At 49.8% G+C, this 26,469-nt stretch overlaps 1 protein-coding gene across 3 annotated transcripts in view; it reads right to left on the bottom strand.

The window, feature by feature from the left end:
* BLTP3B (bridge-like lipid transfer protein family member 3B) overlaps positions 1-20,603 on the bottom strand; it is a 98,295-nt gene extending 77,692 nt beyond the window's left edge. For 2 of the 3 annotated variants that reach the window (XM_060195597.1, XM_060195598.1), the window contains exon 1: positions 20,318-20,566. In XM_060195597.1, the coding sequence (XP_060051580.1) occupies positions 20,318-20,361 (44 nt within the window). In that variant the 5' untranslated portion in view covers positions 20,362-20,566. Of the gene's footprint in view, positions 1-20,317 lie in introns of all 3 variants that reach the window. The other variant, XM_060195596.1, reaches the window with a different exon arrangement.
* Positions 20,604-26,469: the final 5,866 nt, after the last annotated feature.

The raw sequence follows: 26,469 nt of genomic DNA on the forward strand, positions 1-26,469 counted from the left end.
ACTTTCCCCCTGTAGGTAGGGACCAGGGGCTTGAACCTGCGTCCTTGCTTGGTTTGATGTGTGAGTAACAAGGTGTGCCACACCGCCTGACCCCCTCATGTTGCATTTGCAACATACATTCCACCTATGCTCCAACTAGTCAAATATCAATAGCCCACCCAACATAATGTCATGTGCAGAGTTTGAAATACTTAATTCATAAAGAGACTGACTTTTCTATACAGTGCCAGGGAATAAACCCAGGGTCTTAAGCACATAGATGCTGCTAAGACACCTCCCCCATCCAGCACTGGATCCTGATTTTAGGCACACAAAGAACTAAGTACTACTCTAGCATCCACGGAACACCCACTGTTTTGCTTCTGTTTGTTAATCAGGACCCTGCTTAGCTCAGGCTGAAAGTGGTATGGGGAACTGAACCCAGAGCTTCAGAGTCTTGAACATAAGAGTCTCTCTATAGAACCATTGTGCTGTCTCCCCTACCTGGAGCCCCAACTGTTGTCCTTGATGTTGCCCATGGTGCTCCCATGGGGCGTGAGCGAGGGCTGTAACATGGAAGGTATGTGCTCTAACAATGAGCTATCTCATCTCCTAGGTGCCCCCAAGAGATCAACTTACTAAGGAAATGTTTAGACTGGAAAGCGCAGTACTAAGGCAAAGTGTAACATTGCAAAAAAAAAAAAAAATTATGCAAGTAAAAAGAAATGGAGAAATCTGTTTCTCCAACTTCAAAGAACTGCTGAGTCAAAACACTGTTCCCCAAGCTTCAAAGGATTCTAGTCAACGTGTCCCCAAGTCATAAAAAAGCCTCTTAGGGACACTGCAGCAAGAGATGATGAAACACTGTTAAGAGCAGTAAGGAAAACACTGAAAATGTAGTTACAGGAAAGCAAGCTGTTAGGTGGAAACACCCACTTCAACAAGCACAGAACAGTTAGATGAAAACAACACTGAACCAAGGACTTAGCTGTTTAATACTATCTTTGTGACCTTGGGTTAATCATAAGTCTTTATATTTTAGTAGCTGATCCAAGTCAGTACCTTTCTGCCCTGGATATTCAACATTTGTAACTGGGCTCCTGTTTCTACCTTTGCCCTATTACTTACTTCCCTCAGGGCTTAATGAACTTTACTCAAAGCATTCCAGTGGCTTCCAACCTCACTCAGGAGAGGTCTGGCAGTTGTCATTTCAATCCTCAATCCATCTTATACTGTCACGTGGTAGTGTCTCAAAAACAACTGCAAGCTTCTACATCTTCCTACATTCTTCCCACTTCTTTTTTTATATAAGTATTTTTACTTTTTTAAATATTTATTTATTCATTCCCTTTTGATATCCTTGTTGTTTTATTGTTGTAGTTACTGTTGTTGTTGTTATTGATGTTGTCATGTTGGACAGGACAGAGAGAAATGGAGAGAGGAGGGGAAGCCAGAGATGGGGAGAGAAAGACAGACACCTGCAGTGTTGGTATGCATGAGACCCCTTCTGTTTCATTTGGTTTAAATCCCCCCTGCTTAACACTATTCTATTTACATAACCACTTCATTCTATTTACATAACCACTGTTAACAAGTTCCACCCTCCCTCCAGGGCATTTGTGGTTCAGTGATAGGATTCTTGCCTAATCTGCCCCCTCTTTGTCACACTCTGATTTTCACCAGTCACTTTTCTCTCCACCCTCTCTATGTCACATCCTGTTTCCACCCTACTTGGGAAGTATATATAAAGACAGCATTGTGAGTTTTACAGTACTGTACCTTGAATTTAGCTTAGCTCGTCTTAGATTGTGCTGCGTCCTGCATGAATAAAGAGATACTGCGTACAACCCAGCCATGAGTCCCTGGTCGTCTGTTACCCGCCCATGAAGCCAGCCCGGCAAAAACAACCTAGCCCGGCGAAAACAACCTAGCCCATCGAAAACAACATAACCCGTCGAAAACAACACTGCAGACCTGCTTCACCGCCTGTGAAGCGACGCTCCTGCAGGTGGGGAGCCGGGGGCTCAAACCAGGATCCTTATGCTGGTCCTTGTGCTTTGCACCACATGCGCTTAACCCGCTGCACTACCAACGGACTCCCTCCTGCCACTTCTTTCACACCTCTTCTCAAATGTCACTTCTTCCAGCCAGCCTTCTCAACTGCCAGATGAAAGCTGCAAACTCCACCTTTATCCTTTCCTTGTGCTATTGTTGCCAAAAGACTTACCACAACTGCAATAGTGTATCTCCCTTACTTGTTGACTTTCACATTCCTCTGATTAAAATGTAAACTCCATAAAGGGAAGGAATCCTTGTGTGTTTTGTTCAAGGTCATATTCACAATACTATAAGCCAGTACTTGGTACAAAATCTCACTCAGAAAGCACAAGGACTGGCATAAGGATCCCGGTTCGAGCCCTGGCTCCCCACCTGCAGAGGAGTCGCTTCACAGGCGGTGAAGCAGGTCTGCAGGTGTCTATCTTTCTCTCCCCCCTCTGTCTTCCCCTCCTCTCTCCATTTTTCTCTGTCCTATCCAATAACGACGACATCAATAACTACAACAATAAAAAACAATGGCAACAAAAGGGAATAAATAAATAAATATAAAATTAAATTAAAAATTTTTTTAATTTTTTAAAAAATCTCACTCAGTAAATTTTTTTTTTTTAAAAAAGCAATCTACTGTCAAAAATCAACATTAGGGTTAGAGAGACAGCATAATGATTATATAAGTGGCTTTCACACTTAGGCTCTGAGCTTCCAGGTTCAATCTCCAGCACCACCATAAGCCAGAACTGAGCAGTGGAGAACAAAAAAGAGCTGAGGAGAATGCATTAATAGTTATTCAGAAAGACTTCAGTACCTGCGGCTCCAGTGTCCTAGGTGCAACCCCAGCACTACCAGAAACTGAAGACTACAGCTGCTCTGGTGAAACAGTCCACGGCAGTGTGCTGCTTTAACATATATGTGACCCATATTAAAGAAAGGTACGGTGCTGTGGTCTCTTTCATCTCTCTCTCTATCTGGAAGAAGGGACTCTCAAGCATGTGATCCCAAGTTCAACCTCCAGCATCACATGAACCAGAGTGATGCTCTGGTGTCCCTCCTCACTCTGCCCCCCACCCCCATCCTACAGTTCAATATCATTGGGGGGGGGGGGGTCAACACTCCAATCTTCCAGTTCTCTCCACTTTTCTCAAGTATTCTTCCACTCAGATAAAAATCTCCAGTCTTTTAAGAGTTCTTTCCTTCTCTCCCCGGACTATCTATCACATACTGCCCAGTCAGCAACTCCTCTAGACAGCCTAAGCCATCCCATCCATGCATTGTGAGGCTTTCAGACCATCATCCAGTTGCAAGATCCTCCTAGTGCTCACCCTTCCTAATGTCTTAAATACATATGCAAACACTAAACAATCTTCAGATATATTTTCTTTCTTTTTGTCCCTTCTCCTTCATTTAAGGAGCAAAGTTGGTTAGTCCACTAAGCACACAAATTCTGTGTGCTACTGATAGCCAGCCAAAACATTATTCATTCACTTTAGTTCATCAGAGCCCGTGTGCAGGCTTCACATACCCCCGCTGCTCCAAAGAAGTCCTCCTGAATTGTGGACTGAGGAACCAAAGTGATATCCAGGCACCTTTAACAACTATGCCCCTTTTTTTGTCTGGAATTCTTTATTAGCAGTCACCCCCCACCCCCCCACCCCGAGGACAGGAGCTCAATTTTCTTAGCTAATGAGCCCTGTGAATCTAATTTAGTTCCTTGTATATTACAGTCACCACTAGGGCAGCAATTCTGACCCAAAATAGCTCTTGTGATGACCATATCATTGGTGTATAATGTTGTGTCATAGTTAATTGATTGAGTAGATAGAATTGGGCCAAATGGTTCTCTATACCAGAAAAATATCAGTGATTAGAAGTTGTTGGACAAGGAAAAGCACTGATCTTCAATCAAGAGTAATGCTGCAGCACTTGGCACTGAGGGCAATGTGTGGACACATTTTTACTGTCAGGATGACAGGCGTGCCAGCATCTAGTGGGCAGAGACCAGAGATGCTCAACACTACAGTGTGTGGGGCGGCCCAATACAATAAAGAATGATCTTGTCCAAAGTGCCCCTACAAGTGTGGAGGCAGAGAAACCTTCATCCTAGAAGGTTCAAAGACCATCTCCAATGATATTGAAGGAACAAGCTACTTCAGCCCTGCCAGGTGTTTGGCTGGCCAAACCTCCCTCTGATTCTATCCTATCCTTATAGCTTTCTGTAGTATTTCCACTTTTACCCAGGTAAAACAGAGCAGGTTTCTGGTGTTTGCAGGCAAAAACCTTAACGAACACAGTCTCCTACCTAGTTGAATCATCTGACATCTCTGTATACTTTAAACCAGTTTCTCAACCTTGGAACTCTGAGCATTTGGGCCAAACAACTGTTTGTCTGGGGATAGGGGTGACTAAACAGAATCTGTATTGCAGGATGTTTTCCAGTCTTCTGGAGCTCTACTTACCGCAGCACAGCCTCTCCCCTCTGCAAGAACCGTCTCCAGACACAGCTACAAGTTCCTTCCGTGGACACAACTCACCCTACGTTGAAAACCACTGCTCTAAATATACTAATATCCCACCCAGGAGCAGTGCAGTCTGCCAATTCCTACTCCCCAGTAATCTCACAGCCAGCACAGTATGCCCTAGCAAGGTGCACGGAGCACCTGTAGTTACAGCTTCTCTATTCCATTTCTCAGATCCTGATTCAAAGGTCTGTGTGTGTGTGTGTGTGTGTGTGTGTGTGTGTGTGTGTGTGTGTGTGTGTGTGTGAGAGAGAGAGAGAGAGAGAGAGAGAGATTGTGTGTGAGTATGTGTGAGTGTGTATGTGGGTGTGTGTTTCTTTTTAAATCAGAGCATGCTTAGCTCTGACTTACGGTAGTGCTGGGGATTGAACCCAAAACCTCTCTCTTATGCTACCTTCCCAACCTCATAGCCCATGTTCACGTGCATGCCCCCCCCCCTTTTATCCCTGACCATGCACACAAACATACACCCAGTAACAGATGAGAAGGTGAGGTGAAATACTGCAGATCCTCCAGGAGAGGTGTGGTGTTTGTTCAGAGGACTTGGGTGAGAAGTTACAGTTTCAACCCTATCATCATTAGCCACAGCTGGGCAGTGCTCTAACTTCCTTTAGTTATAACTTGTCTTTATAACTTTCCTTGTGAAAGAAAAAAAATTCTCCTTGAAGGAGCTCCAGAACTGGTAGTGCCATAGTGGATTAAGCATTGGATTTGTGAGCATAAAGCCCTGAGTTTGAGTCCTGGTACCACATGTCAGAGTGATATTCTGGTTTATCTTATAAATAAATAAATATTTTTTAAAAGAAAAGTCTCCAAGGGGCTGGGTGGTAGCGCAGCGGGTTAAGCACATATGGCACAAAGCACAAGGACTGGCATAAGGATCCCAGTTTGGGCCCCTGGCTCCCCACCTGCAGAGGGGTCGCTTCACAAGCAGTGAAGCAGGTCTGCAGGTGTCTGTCTTTCTCTCCTCCTGTCTTCTGCTCCTTTCTTCATTTCTCTCTGTCCTATCCAACAATGACAACAACATCAATAAGAACAATAGTAATAACTACAATAACAATAGAACAAGGGCAACAAAAGGGGGGGAAAAAGCAAATTAAAAAAAAAGAAAAAGAAAAGCCTACAAAAGTATATTCTATGAAGGCATTAAATACAGGAAAGCGGGCCCTAAATGGAGTCCCACATGACTTTGTTGTTGTTGTTTTGCCTCCAGGGTTATCACAGGGGCCTGGTGTCAGCACTATGGATCCACTGCTCCTGGTAGGCATTTTTTCAATTTTATTGGATAGAACAGAGAGAAATTGGGGGATGGGGGGGAGAGGGGGCGAGAGAGACACTTGTAGACCTGCTTCACCACTTGTGAAGCATCCCTCTGCAGGTGAGGAGCCAGGGGCTCGAACCCAGATCTTTGTGTGGGTCCTTGTGCTTAGTACTATGTGCACTTAACCAAGTGCACCACCACCCAGGCCCTCCAAAAGAGGCTTAATGACATCTTATGCCATTAAGAAAATGGAGTCTCACTGGTCTCTTCCATCAGGAACGTCATCACAAGCCCTCTTGTGGGCCTCTCCAGGACCTTGCCCTCACTATAGAGCAGCAATGATATGGACTCCCCACTCTCTGAAGGGAGGCTGGTCAGCCTGGTTCTGCCCCTCAAGGAAGACAGATCCTGAAGTGAGTGCAGCCTAGAATGTTCCCAGCTGTGACCAGGGACTGTGAGCTCAGACAGACAAGGGACTCAGGTCACACAGGCTCCTGTGCTAAATATGAACAGACATGGGCTCTGGGTCAGGTCTATGGGGTCTAGAGTTAGTGACATTAATATACTTTTCTCATATTTGGGAGCTACCCTCTGCCCTGGTCCAGCTTTCTAGTTCTATTTTAACTCTGACACCATCTTCCCAGATCATACTTTTAGCCTGCCTGCATGTTAGCTATCGGGCTTAGAAAAAAACTACTAAAGTCATGGGTCCCTTGGAATATAACTAAAATAGAACAACTAGCTTTTTTCCATACAAAGACCCTTAGTTCATTCTGCTCTAATCTTCCCATTTAAAAAAAAAAAAATTATATTTATTTATTTTTCCTTTTTGTTGCTCTTGTTGTTTAACATTGTTGTGGGTATTATTGTTATTGATGTCGTCATTGTTGGATAGGACAGAGAGAAATGGAGAGAGGAGGGGAAGACAGAGGGGGAGAGAAAGACAGACACCTGCAGAACTGCTTCACAGCCTGTGAAGCGACTCCCCTGCAGGTGGGGAGCTGGAGGCTAGAACCTGGATCCTTAAGCCGGTCCTTGCGCTTTGCGCCATGTGCGCTTAACCCGCTGCGCCACTGCCCAACTCCCTATTAAACATTTTGTCCTGCTTTATATCTTACCACTTTTAAGCCACGAGACACTAACATGACACAATCCTGACCTCCCTGGGCAAACAACCTCACCAATGTGTCCTGGAACCCCACCTCCCCAGAGCCCTGCCCTACTAGGGAAAGACAGAGACAGGCTGGCGGTGTGGATCCACCTGCCAACACCCATGCCCAGTGGAAAAGCAATTACAGAAGCCAGAACTCACACCTTCTGCTCCCCAGAAAGATCTTTGGTTCATGATTCCAGAGGGAAAAAGCATAGGGAAGCTTCCAATGGAAGAGATGGAATAGGGAGCTCTGGGGGTGGGAATTATATTTAATTGTACCCCTCTTATCCTACAACCTTGTTAATCATTATTAAATTACTAATTAAAAATGAAACAAAGAAAAGAAAAAATATGGAATCTAGGGACCAGGTGGTAGTATATCTAGTTGAGCACACAGATCTGGGTTCAAGCTTCTGGTCCCCACCTACAGGGGAAAAGCTTCACTAGTGGTGAAGCAGGACTGCAGGTCTCAGTCTCTCTCTCTCTCTCTCCTTCGCTTCCTCCATCCCAATTTCTCTCTGTCCTATCAAATAAATAAAATTTAAAAAAACTAATTCAGCCTTTAAAAAGGAGGAAATGGAATTATAATTCTATCAATAAAGAGTACCCGGTCAATACCAGTGAGGCAATGTGCCTCAGAAAGAAACTATCTCAGAAAGGAAGGTAAGCTTTACAAAACCAGTCTGGTTTTTGTTGCTATAACTCCTTTCTGCCTATTATTCTCATTTTGTATAGAATGAAACCACTATGGTCTTCCAAACTCACTCAGCTGAATTTTGATTGTTTAAACAAACAAAAATCCTAGTAATTTCTCTTTTAAAAGTTGTTCCTGGGGGCCAGGTGGTAGCACAGTGGGTTAAGTGCACATGGCACAAAGCACAACAACAGTGTGGCGTAAGGATCCCGGTTCAAGCCCCGGCTCCCCATCTGCATGGGAGTCGCATCACAAACGGTGAAGCATGTCTTCAGGTGTCTATCTTTCTCTCCTTCTCTCTGTCTCCCCCTCCACTCTCCATTTCTCTCTGTCACATCCAACAAAGATGACAGCATCAATAATAATAACAATGACAAATAACCAGGGCAACAAAAGGGAAAAAATAGCTTCTAGGAGCACTGAGCCCCAGCAATAACCCTGGAGGCAAAAAAAAAAAAGTTGTTTCTGTGTGACTGACCTTAAAATATCACTGGTTAGTGATCCGGGAGGTGGCACAGTGATAAAGCTTTGGACTCTCAAAGCTTTGGACATCCCGGCAGCACATGTGCCAGAGTGATAGCTGGTTCTTTCTCTCTCCTCCTATCTTTCTCATAAATAAATAAAATACTTTTTAAAAAATCACTGGTTAGCACCCACCTCCTCACACACACCTCTATTCAGTTTCAGATCATTTCTAAGCACACACGTGTTTTTATTAATAAGTAATGCCTGCAATACAAACTAAACAATTAGACCGGAAGCAAGTACATACTGAGTTACAGTTCTCAAAAAGGTCAGCTTTTACATAAAATATTTGTTAATCTCTTAAGAACAATTCCTATTTCAGACTTTTCCAATAGAACACTTTCTCATGTTCCTACATCTGGTTTACAGAGGTTTTAATTTTTTAAAAATAAAACAAACAAAAAAGTATCACTGGTGAGTATCTTGTTACCACCATACAGGATACAGAGGCCACCCAAGGTGAATTTTTTTAAATATTATTTATTTATGATTGGATAGAGAAATTGAAAGGAGAGGGGGAGATAGAAAGAAGACACACAGGGAGTCGGGCTGTAGCGCAGCAGGTTAAGCGCAGGTGGCGCAAAGCACAAGCACCGGCATAAGGATCCCGGTTCGAGCCCCGACTGCCCACCTGCAGGGGAGTCGCTTCACAAGCGGTGAAGCAGGTCTGCAGGTGTCTATCTTTTTCTCCCCCTCTGTCTTCCCCTCCTCTCTCAATTTCTCTCTGTCCTATCCAACAACAACAACAACAACAATTATAACTACCACAATAAAGCAAGGGCAACAAAAGGGAATAAATAAATAAAATAAAATAAAACACTGAGGAGGTGACTGTACTTTAAAAATAATTAATTAATTAATTAATTAAAAAAAAGAAAGAAAGAAAGAAAGAAAGAAAGAAAGAAAGGAGACACACACAGCCCTGCAGCCCTGCTTTACCACCCGTGAAGCTTCCCCCTTGCAGGCAAGGACCAGGGACTTGAAATGAGTCCTTGGTGCACTGCAATGTGTGCACTTACCCATGTGCACCACCACCTGGGCCCCACCAAGGTGAAATTTTTAATTCTATTATCTAGAAAGAGAGGAGAGCAAAGCAAAAAGAGAGCTGCCAAAGTACTGTTCCACCATCCTGGGAGGCTCCTTAGGTGCTGACCACAGTGCTTTCCAAATGTTGGAGGGAACCCAACCCAGAGTCCGGCACAAAATAAGGCAGGTGTTTACTTTCCCTCTTCCTCTCCCACTTCCCTCTCAATTTCTCTCTGCTTCTATCAAAAACAAACAAGGGGGGTGGAAATAGCTGCTGGGACCAATGGATTTGTTGTGCAGGCAATGAGCCCCAGTGATAAACCTGGTGGCAATTTAAAAAGACAAAAAAAAAAAAAAAAGAGAGAGAAAGAGAAAGGAAAAAAGAAAAATGCTATAACTGAAAGCTCAGTTTTCAAAAATTTGTTGTTTTTACCGGGCTAGGTTGTTTTCGCCGGGCTGGCTTCATGGGCGGGTAACAGACAACCAGGGACTCATGGTTGAGCTGTAGGCAGTATCTCTTTATTCATGCAGGACGCAGCACAATCTAAGACGAGCTAAGCTAAACTCAAGTACCCTAAAACTCACAATGCTGTCTTTATATATACTTCCCAAGTAGGGTAGAAACAGAATGTGACATAGAGAGGGTGGAGAGAAAAGTGACTGGTGAAAATCAGAGTGTGACAAGGAGGGGGCAGAGCAGGCGAGAATCCTATCACTGAACCACCAATGCCCTGGAGTGCTCTATGTAAATGTAAAAGTGATTTATGTAAATAGACCAAGCTTTGAATGGGATTAAATCTATCCCTATATAGGCATATGGTTAAGCAGAAGTCAGGGGGAGCTGACATACTATCCAACATCTCCCCCTTTCTTTTTAACTATTTGCCATAGTATCAGGATTGTGGGGTAAACAGAAACCTATATCGTACAGGCATTTTCAAAAGAACTGGCATAAGACATGGAAAACAAAATAGGCGAGCAGCAATAACCAGTGTGATGCCAAGGGGAACGTTTCTTGCCTCAAAGGGTAAGGCCTAGCAGGCAAAAGGGCATTTCTTGCCTCTGGGAACGCTTCATGCCTCTGGGGGCATCTCTTGCCTCAAAGGGCGTTTCCTGCCTCTGTGGGTATCTCTTGCCTCTTGGGGCGCTTCATGCCTCTGTGGGCATAACCTAATAAGGAGGGGGAGTTTTCTGCCTCTGGGGCAGAGCCTGCAGGCGACAGCACAAGGTCTATAAAGTCTCAAGGCAATTGGATGAAGTTAGTCTTTGAGAAACACAGCAGCGTGTACCAGTAAGTCCGATAGAGGTGTCAGTCCAAAGTAGCTGACCACAGAAGAAAATGCCAGAGGATGAAACACTGCACGTCTGTCTCGATGGGGAATGTCGGCCACTAGAATTCTGCTTTTCTGTAGAGAGTCAGCTTTGGAGTCTGTGAATCTGTTTCTTCAGGTCGTGCCAGGTCACCTCATTGGTTTCCGGGGGTGTGTTGTAGTCATTCCATCTTGTGGGTGATGTCAGAGAACAGGATCCAAATGGATTTCCAGGAATTCCATTTGAGTAGATGCTTTTTCATGTGAAGACTTTGACAGCTGAAATTCACTTACTTGTCAAACAAAACTTGTAGCAGATTAGAAGTTTACTATAATTGATAACTCCATTATAATTGGAAGTCCTTTCTAGTATGATTTTAAGGTTGTTTAAACAGTTTAAACTCAATAAAATGTGGAAAGGTAAACAGAATAACCACAGTTAAAAGCCTCAGGCATGAGAATAATTAACATAATCATTGCACTATCTGCCCCACCCATAACTCATACAGTTTTCAGGATTAAACGTTTCAGATTCATGTCAAGACGTAAAAGAGAAATCAAAGGAGGGAAAAAACAATTTTTTTGGATTGTTTTCTGGATGTCTCTAGAAATCATGGCTGCGTCCAGCATTTTTTTTTAAGTCAATGTCAAACAAAAATTCAGTCATTCAAATCATTCTCTTATGAAACGCAACTTGAACCAGATTATCAAGATCTCAACATGTAGGATTAAGAGTCCCCAGAGGGCGACCTAGTCCAAAAAAGCTCCTCCTCGAAATTCCATTTAGGGTGCTTCTGACTGTTCCTGCTGGATTGCTTCAGGCACCCATTTTTTAAAAGTGTCTTCCCATCGAAGAAAGAATCCAATCAGGAGAGTAGAACTAACCACGTGTCTCCATACTTGGGAACTGCCACGGTATTGGAGCATGCTCCTCAAACTAGAGTAGTCCTTCTCCATGGGAAACATTCGAGAAGTCCAGAAAGTCCCAGGGGAAATCCCCATGCATATCCCAAGGTCTACGATCACAGTCATAAAGAACCAAACTGTGGCCCGGAGCAAAATGTAGTCCTTTTCCTCAAGAAACATGAGAGAGGGAATCCAGAAAGTCCAAGGAGAAATCTCCGTGCATCTCCCAAGCTCTATGATCCCGGTCATAAGAAACCAAAGTTCCCGGTCAGGGAACCGAAGTGTGGCCCAGAGTAAAATGTTCCAGAGACAGAGAAACTGTCTCATAATGAAACAGTAGAGGCTTTGGCAAACCTCTTCATAAGTAGAAGAGAAGACCATAGTGCATAGGTAGGCAAAGTCTTCACTTATCTGGGAGTTACACAGGTCCAGTCCCACGTCGTAGCGCCATATGTTGTTTTCGACGGGTTATGTTGTTTTCGCCGGGTTGGCTTCACAGGCGGGTAACAGACGACCAGGGACTCATGGTTGAGCTGTAGGCAGTATCTCTTTATTCATGCAGGACGCAGCACAATCTAAGATGAGCTAAGCTAAACTCAAGTACCCTAAAACTCACAATGCTGTCTTTATATATACTTGCCAAGTAGGGTGGAAACAGAATGTGACATAGAGAGGGTGGAGAGAAAAGTGACTGGTGAAAATCAGAGTGTGACAAGGAGGGGGCAGAGCAGGTGAGAATCCTATCACTGAACCACCAATGCCCTGGAGTGCTTTATGTAAATGTAAAAGTGATTTATGTAAATAGACCAAAGCTTTGAATGGGATTTAATCTATCCCTATATAGGCATATGGTTAAGCAGAAGCCAGGGGGAGCTGGCATACTATCCAACAAAAATTCATCACAAAAAAATAAGAAACAGCCACATGATTGCATATACAAGGTACTATTAGAAATCAGATTAAAAAGCAGGACTACAGGTGTCTCTCTGTGTCTCTCTCCCTCCGCCTTCCCTCTTGATTCCTGACTGTCTCTATCCAATAAACAAATAAAAGATAAGGAAAAAAAATTTTTTTTTTAAAAAAAAAGGAAATCAGATAAAACTCAATCTGAGATCCTGTGAGATAGCTCACCTGCCTTAAGTACAATCCACCCTGGTCCAAGACCCCAGCATACCAAAGGGAAGTGCTACAGCACTGGGGGAAGTGATGAAATCGAGAATGCCAGAAGCTCCAAGGTAAAAAATTAAAATAAAATTAAATAAGACTCAAATCTGATTGATATATAGGTGTTGTCTACTTTATGAAGTAAGTCACTACCATTGCTATTTTCATGATTCCTTTTGAATCATCCAGTTTGAATATCTTTTTTTTTTCTTTTCAGTTTGAGTATATTAAGGCAGTCACTGATTGAAGTGGTTTTTCTCCTAGACATATATAATGGAACTAGCTATGTAGCATTATCTTAAAAGAGTAAGAGACTGTCAAATTATTTTCTGTAAGCCTTAATTTTCTGGCCAAACTTTCTTTCTCAGATATGAGAAAGGCTGTAGACACTATCTGAAATCTCAGACTTCACCTAAATCATAAAAAAATAAAGAGTGAGTGGGGGAGACAGCATAACAATTATGCAATGAAAAGTTCATGCCTGAGGCTCCAAAGTCCCAGGTTCAATCCCTCTCACCACCATAAACCAGAGCTGAGCAGTGCTCTGGTAAAAACAAAACAAAACAAAACAACTGCTACATTCCAATAAAGGAGGCTTAGGTGGCTGCTCACTTGGTTGAGTGCACAAGTTACAAGCCTCCAGTCCCTATGTATAGAAGGGAAAGAGGGCATCTCTCTGTCTCTCTCCTTCTCTATCTCCCATTTCCCTCTTGATTTCTGGCTGTCTCTATCAAATAAAAACATAAAGACAACAAAAATAAATAATAATTTATTTTAAAACAATGTATCATTAAATAATTTAATGAATAATAAATTAAATTAATGATTGTTTAAAAAAATTAAGAGGTGGAACTTTCTTCCAAATATATGTAACCCTGAGGAGCTAGCACAATGGTTGCACATCAGACTTTCACATCTGAGGCTCAGAGGATCCAGGTTCAGTCCCTGGCACCACCAAATATATGGAACCCAGTACTGCACCATATGTATAGTTTTAAGAGAAACTTTCCCACTAGTGATAATACTAAGAAATATATATTCATAACACTGGTATGATTTGTTGGTCGTTTTTATTTTAACTATGTTGTATCTTAGTGTTATCAGTGAGGATATTTGCAGAATCACATAGCTACTGATCTCGCTTCCCAACAGACGCCTTGCAGTACATGGCTATCTAGAGAATCAAGAATTGCCTTTACCGCTGGGTGGCGGCACGCGCACACACGTTGCAAGGCAAGGACCCGGGTTCGAGCCCCCAGCCCCCACCAGCAGGGGGAAAGCTTGGTGAGTGTTGAAGCAGGGCTGCAGGTGTCTCTCCCTCTCTTCCTTCCCTTTCCCACTCCATTTCTGGATGTCTCTATCCAATAAGTACAGATAATAAAAAAGTCTAAGAAAAAAGAAGAACCGCCTCTACTGTGTAAATATATCATTGCAGCAAGTGTTGCCCTGCAGTGACTCCAGGGGAGAAAAGGGTCCAAGCTCGCTTGGGGTCTGCTGCAGCCTGGGTGCTGAGGCACAGCCAGCTCTCAGTCATACTCAGGGCGGAGGGAGAAGGGGTGGGGAGAATCTGTGGGCACACCTCAGCACTCAAGGACCCAGGTTTGAGGCTCTCAGGGCCCCTAGGGCTGCAGGTGTCTGTCTCTCCTCCCACCTTCTCTCCATTTATCGGTCTCTACCGAAGCACAGAACTATTAAAAATAAGAAGATAAACACTTGAAACCGTGCAAACAGCGTCCAAAGCCTCTTCTGTAGTCACGAAGTGACTGGCAGTCACCCCAACAGCCCTGGAAAGACAGACAGACAGACACATGGCTGCTTGGCCTAGGGGCACAGGTTCAGAGTTCATCTCCTAGGGGTGGGGAGGGGGGGGACCTTCCTCAGACACCACAACGGCGCCACAATCACACCACAATCACACCACGATGCTCAGGGCCCCCAGGGACAAGCCCCCAGGCCCCCGCACAAAGGCCCCTCAGAGCACCCCAGAGCACCCCAGGGCCCTTCAGAGCACCACAGGCCCCGCAAAGCACCCCAGGGCCCCACAGAGAAGCCCAGGCCCCTCAGAGCAACCCAGAGACCTCAGAGCCATCAGAGCACCCAGGACCCCTCAGAGCACCCCAATCCCTCAGAGCACCCCAGGCCCCTCAGAGCAACCCAGGCCCCTCAGGAGCAACCCAGGACCCACTCAGAGCACTGCAGGGCCCTCAGAGCACCCCAGATGCTCAGAGCAACCCAGAACCCCACAGAGTACCACAGGGCCCTCAGAGCACCCCAGGCCCCTCAGAAAACCCCAGGATGCTCAGAGCAACCCAGAACCCCACAGAGTACCCCAGGGCCCTCAGAGCACCACAGGACCATCAGAGCACCCCAGGATGCTCAGAGCACCCCAGGACCCCACAGAGCACCATAGGGCCCTCAAAGCACCCCTGGACCCTTAGAAACCCCAGGCCCCTCAGAGCACCCCCAGGACTATTCAGAGCACCCCAGGGCCCTCAGAGCACCACAGAACCATCAGGGCACCCCAGGATGCTCAGAGCACCCAAGCACCCCACAGAGCACCACAGGGCCCTTAGAGCAACCAGGACCCATCAAAGCAACCCAGGATGCTCTGAGCACCCCAGGACCCTCAGAGCACCCCAAACCCTCAGAGCACCCCAGGGCCCCTCAGAGCAACCCAAACCCTCAGAGCAACCCAAACCCTCAGAGCACCCCAGGCCCCTTGGAGTACCCCAGGGCCCCTTAGAGCACCCCAGGCCCCTCAGAGCACCACAAACCCCTCAGAGCACCCCCAAGGCCCCTCAGAGCACCCCAGGGCTCCTCAGAGCACCCCAGGATCCTCCGAGTACCAAAGGTCCCTCAGAGCACCCCAGGCCCCTCAGAGCACCCCAGGCCCCTCAGAGCACCCCAGGACCCTCAGAGCACCCCAGGACCATCAGAGCATCCCAGGACCCTCAGGGCACCCCAGGGACCCTCAGAGCACCCCAGGCCTCTCAGAGCACCCCAGGGCCCTCAGAGGACCGAGGACCTTCAGAGCACCCCAGGCCCATCAGAGCACCCCAGGGACCCTCAGAGTACCCCAGGACCCTCAGAGAACCCCAGGACCCCACAGAGCACCACAGGGAAATCAGCACCCATCAGAGCACCCCAGGACACCTCAGAGCACCCCAGGACCCCTCAGAGCACCCCAGGGCCCTCAGAGCACTCCAGGCCCCTCAGAGCACCCCAGGACCCTTCAGAGCACCCCAGGGCCCTCAAAACACCCCAGGATTCCTCAGAGCACCACAGACCACCAGAGCACCCCAGGATGCTCAGAGCACCCCCAGGACCCCACAGAGCACCACAGGGCCCTCAGAGCACGCCAGGACCCATCAGAGCACCCCAGGACGCTCAGAGCACCCCAGGACCCTCAGAGCACCCCAGGAACCTCACAGCACCCCAGAGCCCTCAGAGCACCCTTGGACCCTCAGAGCACCCCAGGGCCCCTCAGAGCCCCTCAAGAGTACCCCAGGCCCCTCAGAGCACCCCAGGGCCCCTTATAGCACCCCAGGGCCCCTCAGAGCACCCCAGGGCCCTCAGAGCACCCTAGGACCCTCAGAGAAACCCAAGACCCTCAGAGCACCCCAGGGCACTCAGAGCAACCCAAACCCCTCAGAGCACCCGAGACCCCACAGAGCACCCCAGAACCCTCAGAGCACCGCCGGGACCCTCAGAGAACCCCAGGGACCTACAAATACCCCAGGCCCTCAGAGGACCCCAGGCCCCTCAGAGTACACCAGGGTCCCCTGCGTACCCCAGGACCCCTCAGAGCAATCCAGAACCCTCAGAGCACTCCCAGACCCCACAGAGCACCCCCAGGCACCTCAGAGCACCCCAGGCCCATCACAGGAGCCCAGAGACCCTCAGAGCACCCAAGGGCCCTCAGAGCACCCCAGGGACCCACAGAGCACCCCAGGGCCCACAGAGCACCCCTGGACCCCTCAGAGCACCCCAGGCCCCTCAAAGCAACCCAGACCCCACAGAGCACTCCAGGCCCCTCAGAGCACCCCAGGGCCTCAGAGCACCCCAGGGACCCTCAGAGAACCCCAGGTCCTCAGAGCACCCCAGGCCCCTCAGAGTACCCCAGGCCCCTCAGAGCACACCAGGGGCCCTCAGAGCAACCCAGGCCCCTCAGAGCACCCCAGGCCCCTCAGAACACCCCAGGGCCTCAGAGCACCCCAGGGACCCACAGAGCGCCCAGGACCCTCAGAACACCCCAGGACCCTCAGGGTACCCCAGAGCCACTCAGAGCAACCCAGGATCCTCAGGGACCCTCAGAAGCACCCCAGGGCCTCAGAGCACCCCAGGGCCCTCAGAGCACCCCAGACCCCACAGAGCACTCCAGGACCTTCAGAGCACCACAGGGACCTGCAGAGCACCCCACGCCCCTCAGAGCACCCCACGGTCCCCGTGCACCCCATGACCCTCAGACCACCCCAGGCCCCTCAGAGAACCCCAGGGACCCTCAGAGCACCCCAGGACCCTCAGAGCACCCCAGGCCCCTCAGAGCACCCCAGAGCCCTCAGAACACCCCAGGCCCCTCAGAACACCCCAGGCCCCTCAGAGAACCCCAGGGCCCCTCAGAGCAACCCAGGGCCCCTCAAAGCAACCCAGGCCCCTCAGAGCACCCCAGGCCCCTCAGAACACCCCAGGGCCTCAGAGCACCCCAGGGACCCTCAGAGCAACCCAGGGCACCTCAGAGCAACCCAGGACCCCTCAGAGCACCCCAGGCCCCTCAGAGCACCAAAGGCCCCTCAGAGCACCCCAGGGCCCCTCAGAGCAAGCCAGGCCCCTCAGAGCACCCCAGGCCCCTCAGAACACCCCAGGGCCTCAGAGCACCCCAGGGACCCTCAGAGCACCCCAGGGACCCTCAGAGCACCCAGGACCCTCAGAACACCCCAGGACCCTAAGGGCACCCCAGAGCCCCTCAGAGCACCCCAGGATCCTCAGGGAACCTCAGAAGTACCCCAGGGCCTCAGAGCACCCCAGACCCCACAAGGCACCCAGGACCCTCAGAGCACCCCAGGGACCCACAGAGCACCCCAGGCCCTCAGAGCACCCCAGGCCCCTCAGAGTACCCCAGGGACACACAGAGCACCCCAGGCCCCTCACAGCACCCCAGGCTCTCAGAGCACCCCAGACTCTCAGAGCACCCCAGGGACCCACAGAGCACACCAGGGACCCACAGAGCACCCCAGGCCCCTCACAACACCAAAGCCCTCAGAGCACCCCAGGCCCCTCAGAGCACCCCAGGGCCCTTCAGAGCACCCCAGGAGCCTCAGAGCACCCCAGACCCCACAGAGCACTCCAGGCCCCTCAGAGCAACCAGGACCCCTCAAAGCACCCCAGGCCCCCTCACAGCACCGCAGGGACCTCAGAGCACCCCAGGCCCCTCAGAACACCCCAGGCACCTCAGAGCACCCCAGGGACCTTCAGAGCACCCCAGGCACCTCAGGGACCCACAGAGCACCCCAGAACCCTCAGAGTACTCCAGGCCCCTCAGAGCACCCCAGACCCCACAGAGCACCCCAGAACCCTCAGAGCAGCCCAGGACCCTCAGAGCACCCCAGGCCCCTCACAGCACCCCAGGACCCTCAGAGCACTCCAGGCCCCTCACAGCACCTCAGGACCCTCAGAGCACCACAGGGATCCACAGAGCACCCCAGGCCTCCTCACAGCACCCCAGGCCCCTCACAGCACCCCAGAGCCCTCAGAACACCCCAGGCCCCTCACAGCACCCCAGGCCCCTCACAGCAACCCAGGCCCCTCACAGCACCTCAGGCCCCTCACAGCACCTCAGGACCCTCAGAGCACCCCAGGGACCCACAGAGCACACCAGCCCCTCACAGCACCCCAGGCCCCTCACAGCACCCCAGAGCCCTCAGAACAACCCAGGCCCCTCAGAGCACCCCAGGCCCCTCACAGCACCCCAGGGACCCTCACAGCACCCCAGGCCCCTCACAGCACCCCAGGACCCTCACAGCACCCCAGGGACCCACAGAGCACCCCAGGCCCCTCACAGCACCCCAGAGCCCTCAGAACACCCCAGGCCCCTAAGAGCACCCCAGGCCCCCTCACAGCACCCCAGGGACCCTCACAGCACCCCAGGCCCCTCACAGCACCCCAGGACCCTCAGAGCACCCCAGGGACCCACAGAGCACCCCAGGCCCCTCACAGCACCCCAGGCCCCCTCACAGCACCTCAGGACCCTCAGAGCACCCCAGGCACCTCAGAGCACCTCAGGACCCTCAGAGCACCACAGGGACCCACAGAGCACCCCAGGCCCCCTCACAGCACCTCAGGACCCACAGAGCACCCCAGGCCCATCAGAGCACCCCAGGCCCATCAGAGCACCTCAGGACCCTCAGAGCACCACAGGGACCCACAGAGCACCCCAGGCCTCTCACAGCACCTCAGGACCCTCAGAGCACCCCAGGCACCTCACAGCACCCTAGGCCCCTCACAGCACCCCAGGGACCCACAGAGCACCCCAGGCCCCCTCACATCACCCCAGGCCCCTCACAGCACCCCAGGACCCTCACAGCACCCCAGGCCCCACAGAGCACCCCAGCCCCCTCAGAGCACCTCAGGACCCTCAGAGCACCACAGGGACCCACAGAGCACCCCAGGCCCCCTCACAGCACCTCAGGACCCTCAGAGCACCCCAGGCACCTCAGAGCACCTCAGGACCCTCAGAGCACCACAGGGACCCACAGAGCACCCCAGGCCCATCAGAGCACCTCAGGACCCACAGAGCACCCCAGGCCCATCAGAGCACCCCAGGCCCATCAGAGCACCTCAGGACCCTCAGAGCACCACAGGGACCCACAGAGCACCCCAGGCCTCTCACAGCACCTCAGGACCCTCAGAGCACCCCAGGCACCTCACAGCACCCTAGGCCCCTCACAGCACCCCAGGGACCTCAGAGCACCCCAGGCCCCCTCACATCACCCCAGGCCCCTCACAGCACCCCAGGACCCTCACAGCACCCCAGGCCCCACAGAGCACCCCAGCCCCCTCAGAGCACCTCAGGACCCTCAGAGCACCACAGGGACCCACAGAGCACCCCAGGCCCCTCACAGCACCCCAGGGACCTCAGAGCACCCCGAGGGCCCTCAGAGCACCTCAGGACCCTCACAGCACCCCAGGCCCCCTCACAGCACCCCAGGGACCTCAGAGCACCCCAGGCCCCCTCACATCACCCCAGGCCCCTCACAGCACCCCAGGACCCTCAGAGCACCCCAGCCCCCTCAGAGCACCTCAGGACCCTCAGAGCACCACAGGGACCCACAGAGCACCCCAGGCCCCCTCACAGCACCTCAGGACCCTCAGAGCACCCCAGGCACCTCAGAGCACCTCAGGACCCTCAGAGCACCCCAGGGACCCACAGATCACCCCAGGCCCCCTCACAGCACCTCAGGACCCACAGAGCACCCCAGGCCCCTCACAGCACCCCAGGCCCCACAGCACCCAGGCCCCTCACAGCACCCCAGGCCCCACAGCACCCAGGCCCCTCACAGCACCCCAGGACCCTCACAGCACCCCAGGCCCCTCAGAGCACCTCAGGACCCTCACAGCACCCCAGGCCCCTCACAGCACCCCAGGCCCCTCACAGCACCCCAGGGACCTCAGGGGGCCCGTGAGCAGGGACAGTCCCGAGAGCCGGGAGCGCGGATGCTACGGGCGCGCTACCTGGACAGGTGCTTGAGGACCTGCTTCTTAATGAGACCCGCCATGGCGCCGGCCGCTCGCTCAGCTCGCCCGCCTCCTCTCCCCGCGGCCGGCTCTCAGTGCGCGCTCACCCAGCCCGACCACAGGCGCTTGGGCGCTCCTGTCCGTGATGGGCCCGAGGCCGCCGCTGCCACCGCAGCCGCGGATGAGCCGGAGCATCGCGCTCAGGCCGCCGCCCCCGCCGCCGGCGCCATCTTGGCTGCAGCATCACCTGAGACCTGAGGAAGGCGGAGGCGGCACGCGCTCGGGGGCGGGGCGAGGCGGCCAGGGGGCGGGGCAGAGAGGAGGTCCCGCACCGATTGGGGAGCGGCCGCGAGGGGCGGGGTGAGGCAGGCGGGGGCGGGGCCTCAAAGGGCGGGGCGGAAGAGACGACCGGGCACCGACTGAGGAAGGGCTGCGAAGGGGCGGGGCGGGGCAGAAGGGAAGGCCCGGCTCCGATTGGCGCGTGGCCTTGGGGGGAGGGGCGAGGAAGTCAGGGGGCGGGGCGATAAAGAAAGCCAGGCACCGATTGGGTCTGGGTCTCTTGGAGGCGGGGCTACACGGGCAAGGGGCGGGGCGAAAGAGAAGACCTTGCACCGATTGGGGCGTGGTTTTGGGGCGGGGCTTTGGGGCGGGGTTTGTGGGGCGGGATTGTGGGGCGGGGCTTGTTCAGGGGCTGTCCGGTCCGCCGCTTGTGCTTCCTCTGTGAGGCTGCCCCTATGGCGACCCAGGGCTTTTTCCTACCTCCATCACCGAAACTTCCTTCCCAAACCAGCATCTGTTTTTTTGGTTTTTTTTTTTAATTTTCCTCGGAATTTGCTCCACCAATGTCTGCGCTTGCTCCGCTCATTCTGCCTACTCAGCTTCCTTCATTTTCTTGCCTCCGTTTGTTGTCCTTTGCTGAAATACTCTGCTTCCCCACCCCGATTGAATGCTGTAATGAAATATTTCCTTGGATCATTCCAATCCTAAGAGAAGGAAAAGTGGACGGCCTGTCTTTATAGAGTCCGGTTTCTGGGGAACATGAGGCCTACATTCAGTTCCTAGCTCTAGACTTTTCTAGCTCTGTTAATTGGAGAAAATGACTTCCTCACGTTTAGCCTGTTTGCTCGTCTAGAAAGTGGACTAAGGAGGTGCACTGCACCAAAGTACAGGACTCCTGGAACAGGATGGCAACCCTAGAGGGGGTTGTACTGTTATGTGGAAAACTGGGAAATGTTACCCATGTACGAACTGTTGTATTTTACTGTTGACTGTAAACCATTAACCCCCCCAATGGAGAAATTTAAAAAATGGCCTAAGGGGCTGGGGAGACATCATAACGGTTATGCAAGAAACTTTCATACCTGAGGCTCCAAGGCTCCGAGGTTCAATCTCCAAGCACTACCATAATAAATAAATAAATAAGCATTGCTCTGACTAAAAATAAGTCAGGGGGGTGGGCAGTGATGCATCTGCTTGTTAGCACACATTACTGTGTTCAAGGACCTGGGTTCAAGCCTCCCATCCCCACCTGCAGGGCCAGAGGTAGGGGTGAAACAGTGCTACAGATGTGTTTTCCTCTCTCTCCTATCTCCTCACCTCCTCTCAACATTTCTCTGTCTATGAAATAAAAGAAAGAAAAAGGAGCCAGGTGGTGGCACACCTGGTTAAGCACACATATTACCATGATTAAGGATCTGGGTTCAAGTCCCTGGTCCCCACCTGCATCGAGGATGCTTCACAACCAGTGAAGCAGGCCTGCAAGTGTCTATCTTTCTCCCTCTCTATCTTTTTCTTAAATTTATTATTTTTTTTACATTTTTTTAAAATTTTTTTTATTTTTTAAATATTTATTTTATTTATTTATTCCCTTTTGTTGCCCTTGTTTTTTTTTTTTATTGTTGTTGTCATTGCTGGATAGGACAGAGAGAAATGGAGAGAGGAGGGGAAGACAGAGAGGAGGAGAGAAAGATAGACACCTGCAGACCTGCTTCACTGCCTGTGACGTGACTCCCCTGCAGGTGGGGAGCCGGGGTTCGAACCGGAATCCTTATGCCAGTCCTTGTGCTTTGCGCCACCTGCGCTTAACCCGCTGCGCTACAGCCCGACTCCCTTTCTTAAATTTATTTATTTATTTATTTTTATTATATAGAGACAGAGAGAAATTGAGAGGAGAGGAAGATAGAGATGGAGAGAGACACCTGCAGCCCTGCTTCACCACTTGTGAAGCTTTCCCCCTGCAGGCAGGAACCAGGGGCTTGAACCCCAGTCCTTGCACACTGTAGTGTGGGCTCTGAACCAGGTGCACCCCGCCTGGCCCCATTTCTTTTCTCTCTTCCTTCCTTTCCTTCCTTCTTTCTTTTTTAACGAACTTATTTATTCATGAGAAAGGTAGGAGAGAAAGAGCCAGACATCTCTCTGGTACATGTACTGCAGGGATTGAACTTGGGACCTCATGGTTGATAATCCAGTGCTTTATCCACTGTATCACCTCCCAGACCACTCTCCCTCTGTATCTTCCCCCCTCCTCTCTCTATTTCTCTCTGTCCTCTCCAGTAAAATGGGAAAAAATGGCTACCAGAAGCAGTGGATTTCAGTGACAACCCTGGAGGCAAAAAAAGAAAGAGGGAGAGGGAGAGGGAGAGAGAGAGAGAAAGGAAGAAAGACATGAAGGAAAAGAAAGAAAAATTAAAATTAGAAAAAGAAGGGAGTCAGGCAGTAGTGCAGCGGGTTAAGTGCACATGACGCAAATCGCAAGGACCTGCATAAGGATCCCGGTTCAAGTCCCTGGCTCCCCACCTACAGGGGAGTAGCCTCACAAGCGGTGAAGCAGGTCTGCAGGTGTCTTTCTCTTCCCCTCTCTGTCTTCCCCTCCTCTCTCCATTTTCTCTCTGTCCTATCCAACAACAACGACATCAATAACAACAACAATGATAACTACAATAATAAAACAAGGGCAACAAAAGGAAATAAATAAATATTTTAAATAATAATAATAAATAAATAAAGGAAAAATGGCTACCAGGAGTGATGTGTTCATCTAGCAGGCACTGAGCCCTGGCAATAGCCCTGGCAGCAATATAATTAATACTATCACCCTTACCCACCATTTGGAGGTGTATAAGTAAAGAAATAAACACAGCCCTAGTTGCCTGATGGCTAATGCAATGCGCTTGTAAAGAAATAAGGATATCAAATTTCACTTGAAATCCTCTGTAACAAAGAAGGAAGCTGTTGAAATAGCATGAATAGCCGTTATTGCTGTGCACCTGTGCCCCACACAGACCCACACCACTTAACATATACTTTTATTTATTTATTTAGAGTAGGGAAAGGGGAGATAAGGAGGAGAGAGGGAGACTTTTGGTTTTCCCCTGCAGGTTGGATGGGGGCTTGATCCTGGGTCCTGGCACTCTGTAATGTGTGCATTCAACCAAGTATACCACTATGCAGCCTCTACCCCACCCCCATTTTTAAATTTTATTTATTTATTGGTTTTGCTTTTGTTTGTTTTTTTGTTGTTGTTGCTGTAGTTATTGTTGTTAGTGTCATCATTGTTGGATAGGACAGAGAGAAATGGAGAGAGGAGGGGAAGACAGAGAGACGGAGAGAAAGACAGACACCTGCAGATCTGCTTCACCCCCTGTGAAATGACTCCCCAGCAGGTGGGGAGCTGGGGGCTCAAACCGGGATCCTTAAGCCGGTCCTTGCACTTTGGACCACATGCGCTACTGCCCAACCCCCGCCTTTGTTTTGTTTTACCATAGCACTATTTGGCTCTGGCTTACAGTGATGTCGGGGATTAAACCTGTGACTTTGAAGCCTCAGGCATGAGAGTGTCTTTACATAACCATTATGCTCTCTACCCCACCCTCACCCCATTTTTTAAATATTAATTTGTTAGCATGAGCAAAGAGTAAGGAACTAGAGCACCATCAGCCATATGTGCAATGCTAGTGATCAAACTTGGGACCTCATGCTTAAGAGTTCAGCATTTGGGGGCTGGGTGGTGGCGCACCTGGCTGAGTACACGTGTTACAGTGCACGAGGATCCAGGTTCGATCCCCCGGTCCCCACTGGCAGGGGGAAAGCTTCATAGGTGGTGAAGCAGGGCTGCAGGTGTCTCTCTGTCTCTCTCCCTTTCTATCACACCCTTCCCTCTCAATTTCTACCTGTCTCTATCCAATAAATAAATAAAGATGATTTTAAAAAAAGAGAGTTCAGCATTCTATCCACTATGTCACTTCTGAAGCTGCACACACCCACACTTTTCACAGGTGAAAATACTGGCAGATGTCTAAAAGGGGGAAAGAAAGTACATTACCGCTAAGGGTTATATCAGTACAATGTGTCAGTAGGTATGTGGGAAGTGGGATGTCCTTTTTCAAGAAGAGGAGTTATGTATCCAGTTAACCTTCATCACACATTATAAACAAGACACTGCTCAACTATCTAAGGTTGCCTAAACAGCAACAAAAGCTCTGTTGCTCCATGAAAGCATGAACAACCTAGCCTGATAATGTAGACTGATAGCAGTAAGACTCTGAGCTCGGTCATTAGACTCTAGTTCAAAGGTTGGCTCAGCTACTTTGTTGCTGTGTAAACTTGGCAAGTTATTTCATCTGTCTGTCTATTACCTCATTTGCTGGAGATAATAGTCTCCAACTCAGAATTTTGTAACATTATGTGCCCAGTGCATGGGAAACTCTTTACAAATACTATCATCATGATTATCCTCACTAGGGTTATTGCTGGAGCTTGATCCACTGCTTCCTATGGCTATTTCCCTAATCTTTCCCATCCCTTTAATTTATTTGATAGGACAGAAAGAAATTGAGAAGGGAAGGGGAGGAAGAAAGGGGGAGAGACACCTGTAGCTCTGTGTCACCACTCCTGAAGCTTTCCCCCTGCAGGTGGAAAACAGGGATTTGAACCCTGGTCTTTGGGCAGGGTAATGTGTGCCTGCCCCTGCATTAATTTCTTTCTTTCTTTTTGACTCCAGAGTTATTGCTGAGGCTTAGTGCCTGCATTACAAATCCACTGCTCCTGGATGCTATTTTTTCCCTTTTGTTGCCCTTGTTTTTTTTTTTTTTTTTTTTTACCATTGTTGTTATTGCTATTGTTGGATAGGACAGAAAGAAATAGAGAGAGGAGGGGGAGACAGGGAAAGGGAGAGACAGACACCTGCAGACCTGCTTCACAATTTGTGACATGACCCCCATGAAGGTAGGGAGCCGAGGGCTCAAACTGTATCCTTACAACGGTCTGAATGCTTTGCACCATGTGTGCTTAACCTGATGTGCTACCACCCTGCCCCTTGCATTAATTTTTTTAATAGTTATTTTGGGAACTTGGGCAGTAGCGCAGTGGGTTAAGCGCATGTGGCACAAAGCGCAAGGTCCGGCGTATGGAACCTGGTTCGAGCCCCCAGCCCCCCACCTGCAGGGGAGTCATTTCACAGGTGGTGAATCAGGTCTGCAGGTGTCTGTCTTTCTCTCCCCCTCTGTCTTTCCCTCCTTTCTCCATTTCTCTCTGTCCTATCCAACAACAATGACATCAATAACTACAATAATGATAAACAACAAGGGCAACCAAAACAAATAAATAAATAAATAAATATATTTTTTAAAATAGTTATTTTGTTTTCTTTCTTTTCTTTTTCTTTTTTCTTTCTTTCTTTTTTTTTTTTTTACAGAGCACTGCTCAACTCTGGCTTATGGTGGTGCATGGGATTGAACCTGGGACTTTGGAGCCTCAGACATGAAAGTGACTTTGTGTGTGTGTGTGTGTGTGTGTGTGTATGTATACGTGTGTGGTTAGCCCACTAACTAATTATTTTTATTGGTGATTTAATAATGATGAACAAGATTGTAAGATAACAGGGATACAATTCCACACAGTTCCCACCACCAGAGTTCCCTGTTCCATCCCCTCCATTGGAAGCTTCCCTATTCTCTATCCCTCTGGGAGTTTGAACCAACAATCCTCATGGGATGCAGCTTCTGTAATTGCTTCTCCACTGGACATGGGTTTTGGCAGGTGGATCCACACCTCCAGCCTGTCTCTGTCTTTCCCTAGTGGGGCAGGATTCTGGGGAGGGGAGGCTCCAGGACACATTGGTGAGGTCATCTGCGTCATGGTATCATCTGCAA

Source organism: Erinaceus europaeus, chromosome 7 (genome assembly GCF_950295315.1).
Source record: "Erinaceus europaeus chromosome 7, mEriEur2.1, whole genome shotgun sequence".
Lineage (NCBI taxonomy): Eukaryota > Metazoa > Chordata > Mammalia > Eulipotyphla > Erinaceidae > Erinaceus > Erinaceus europaeus.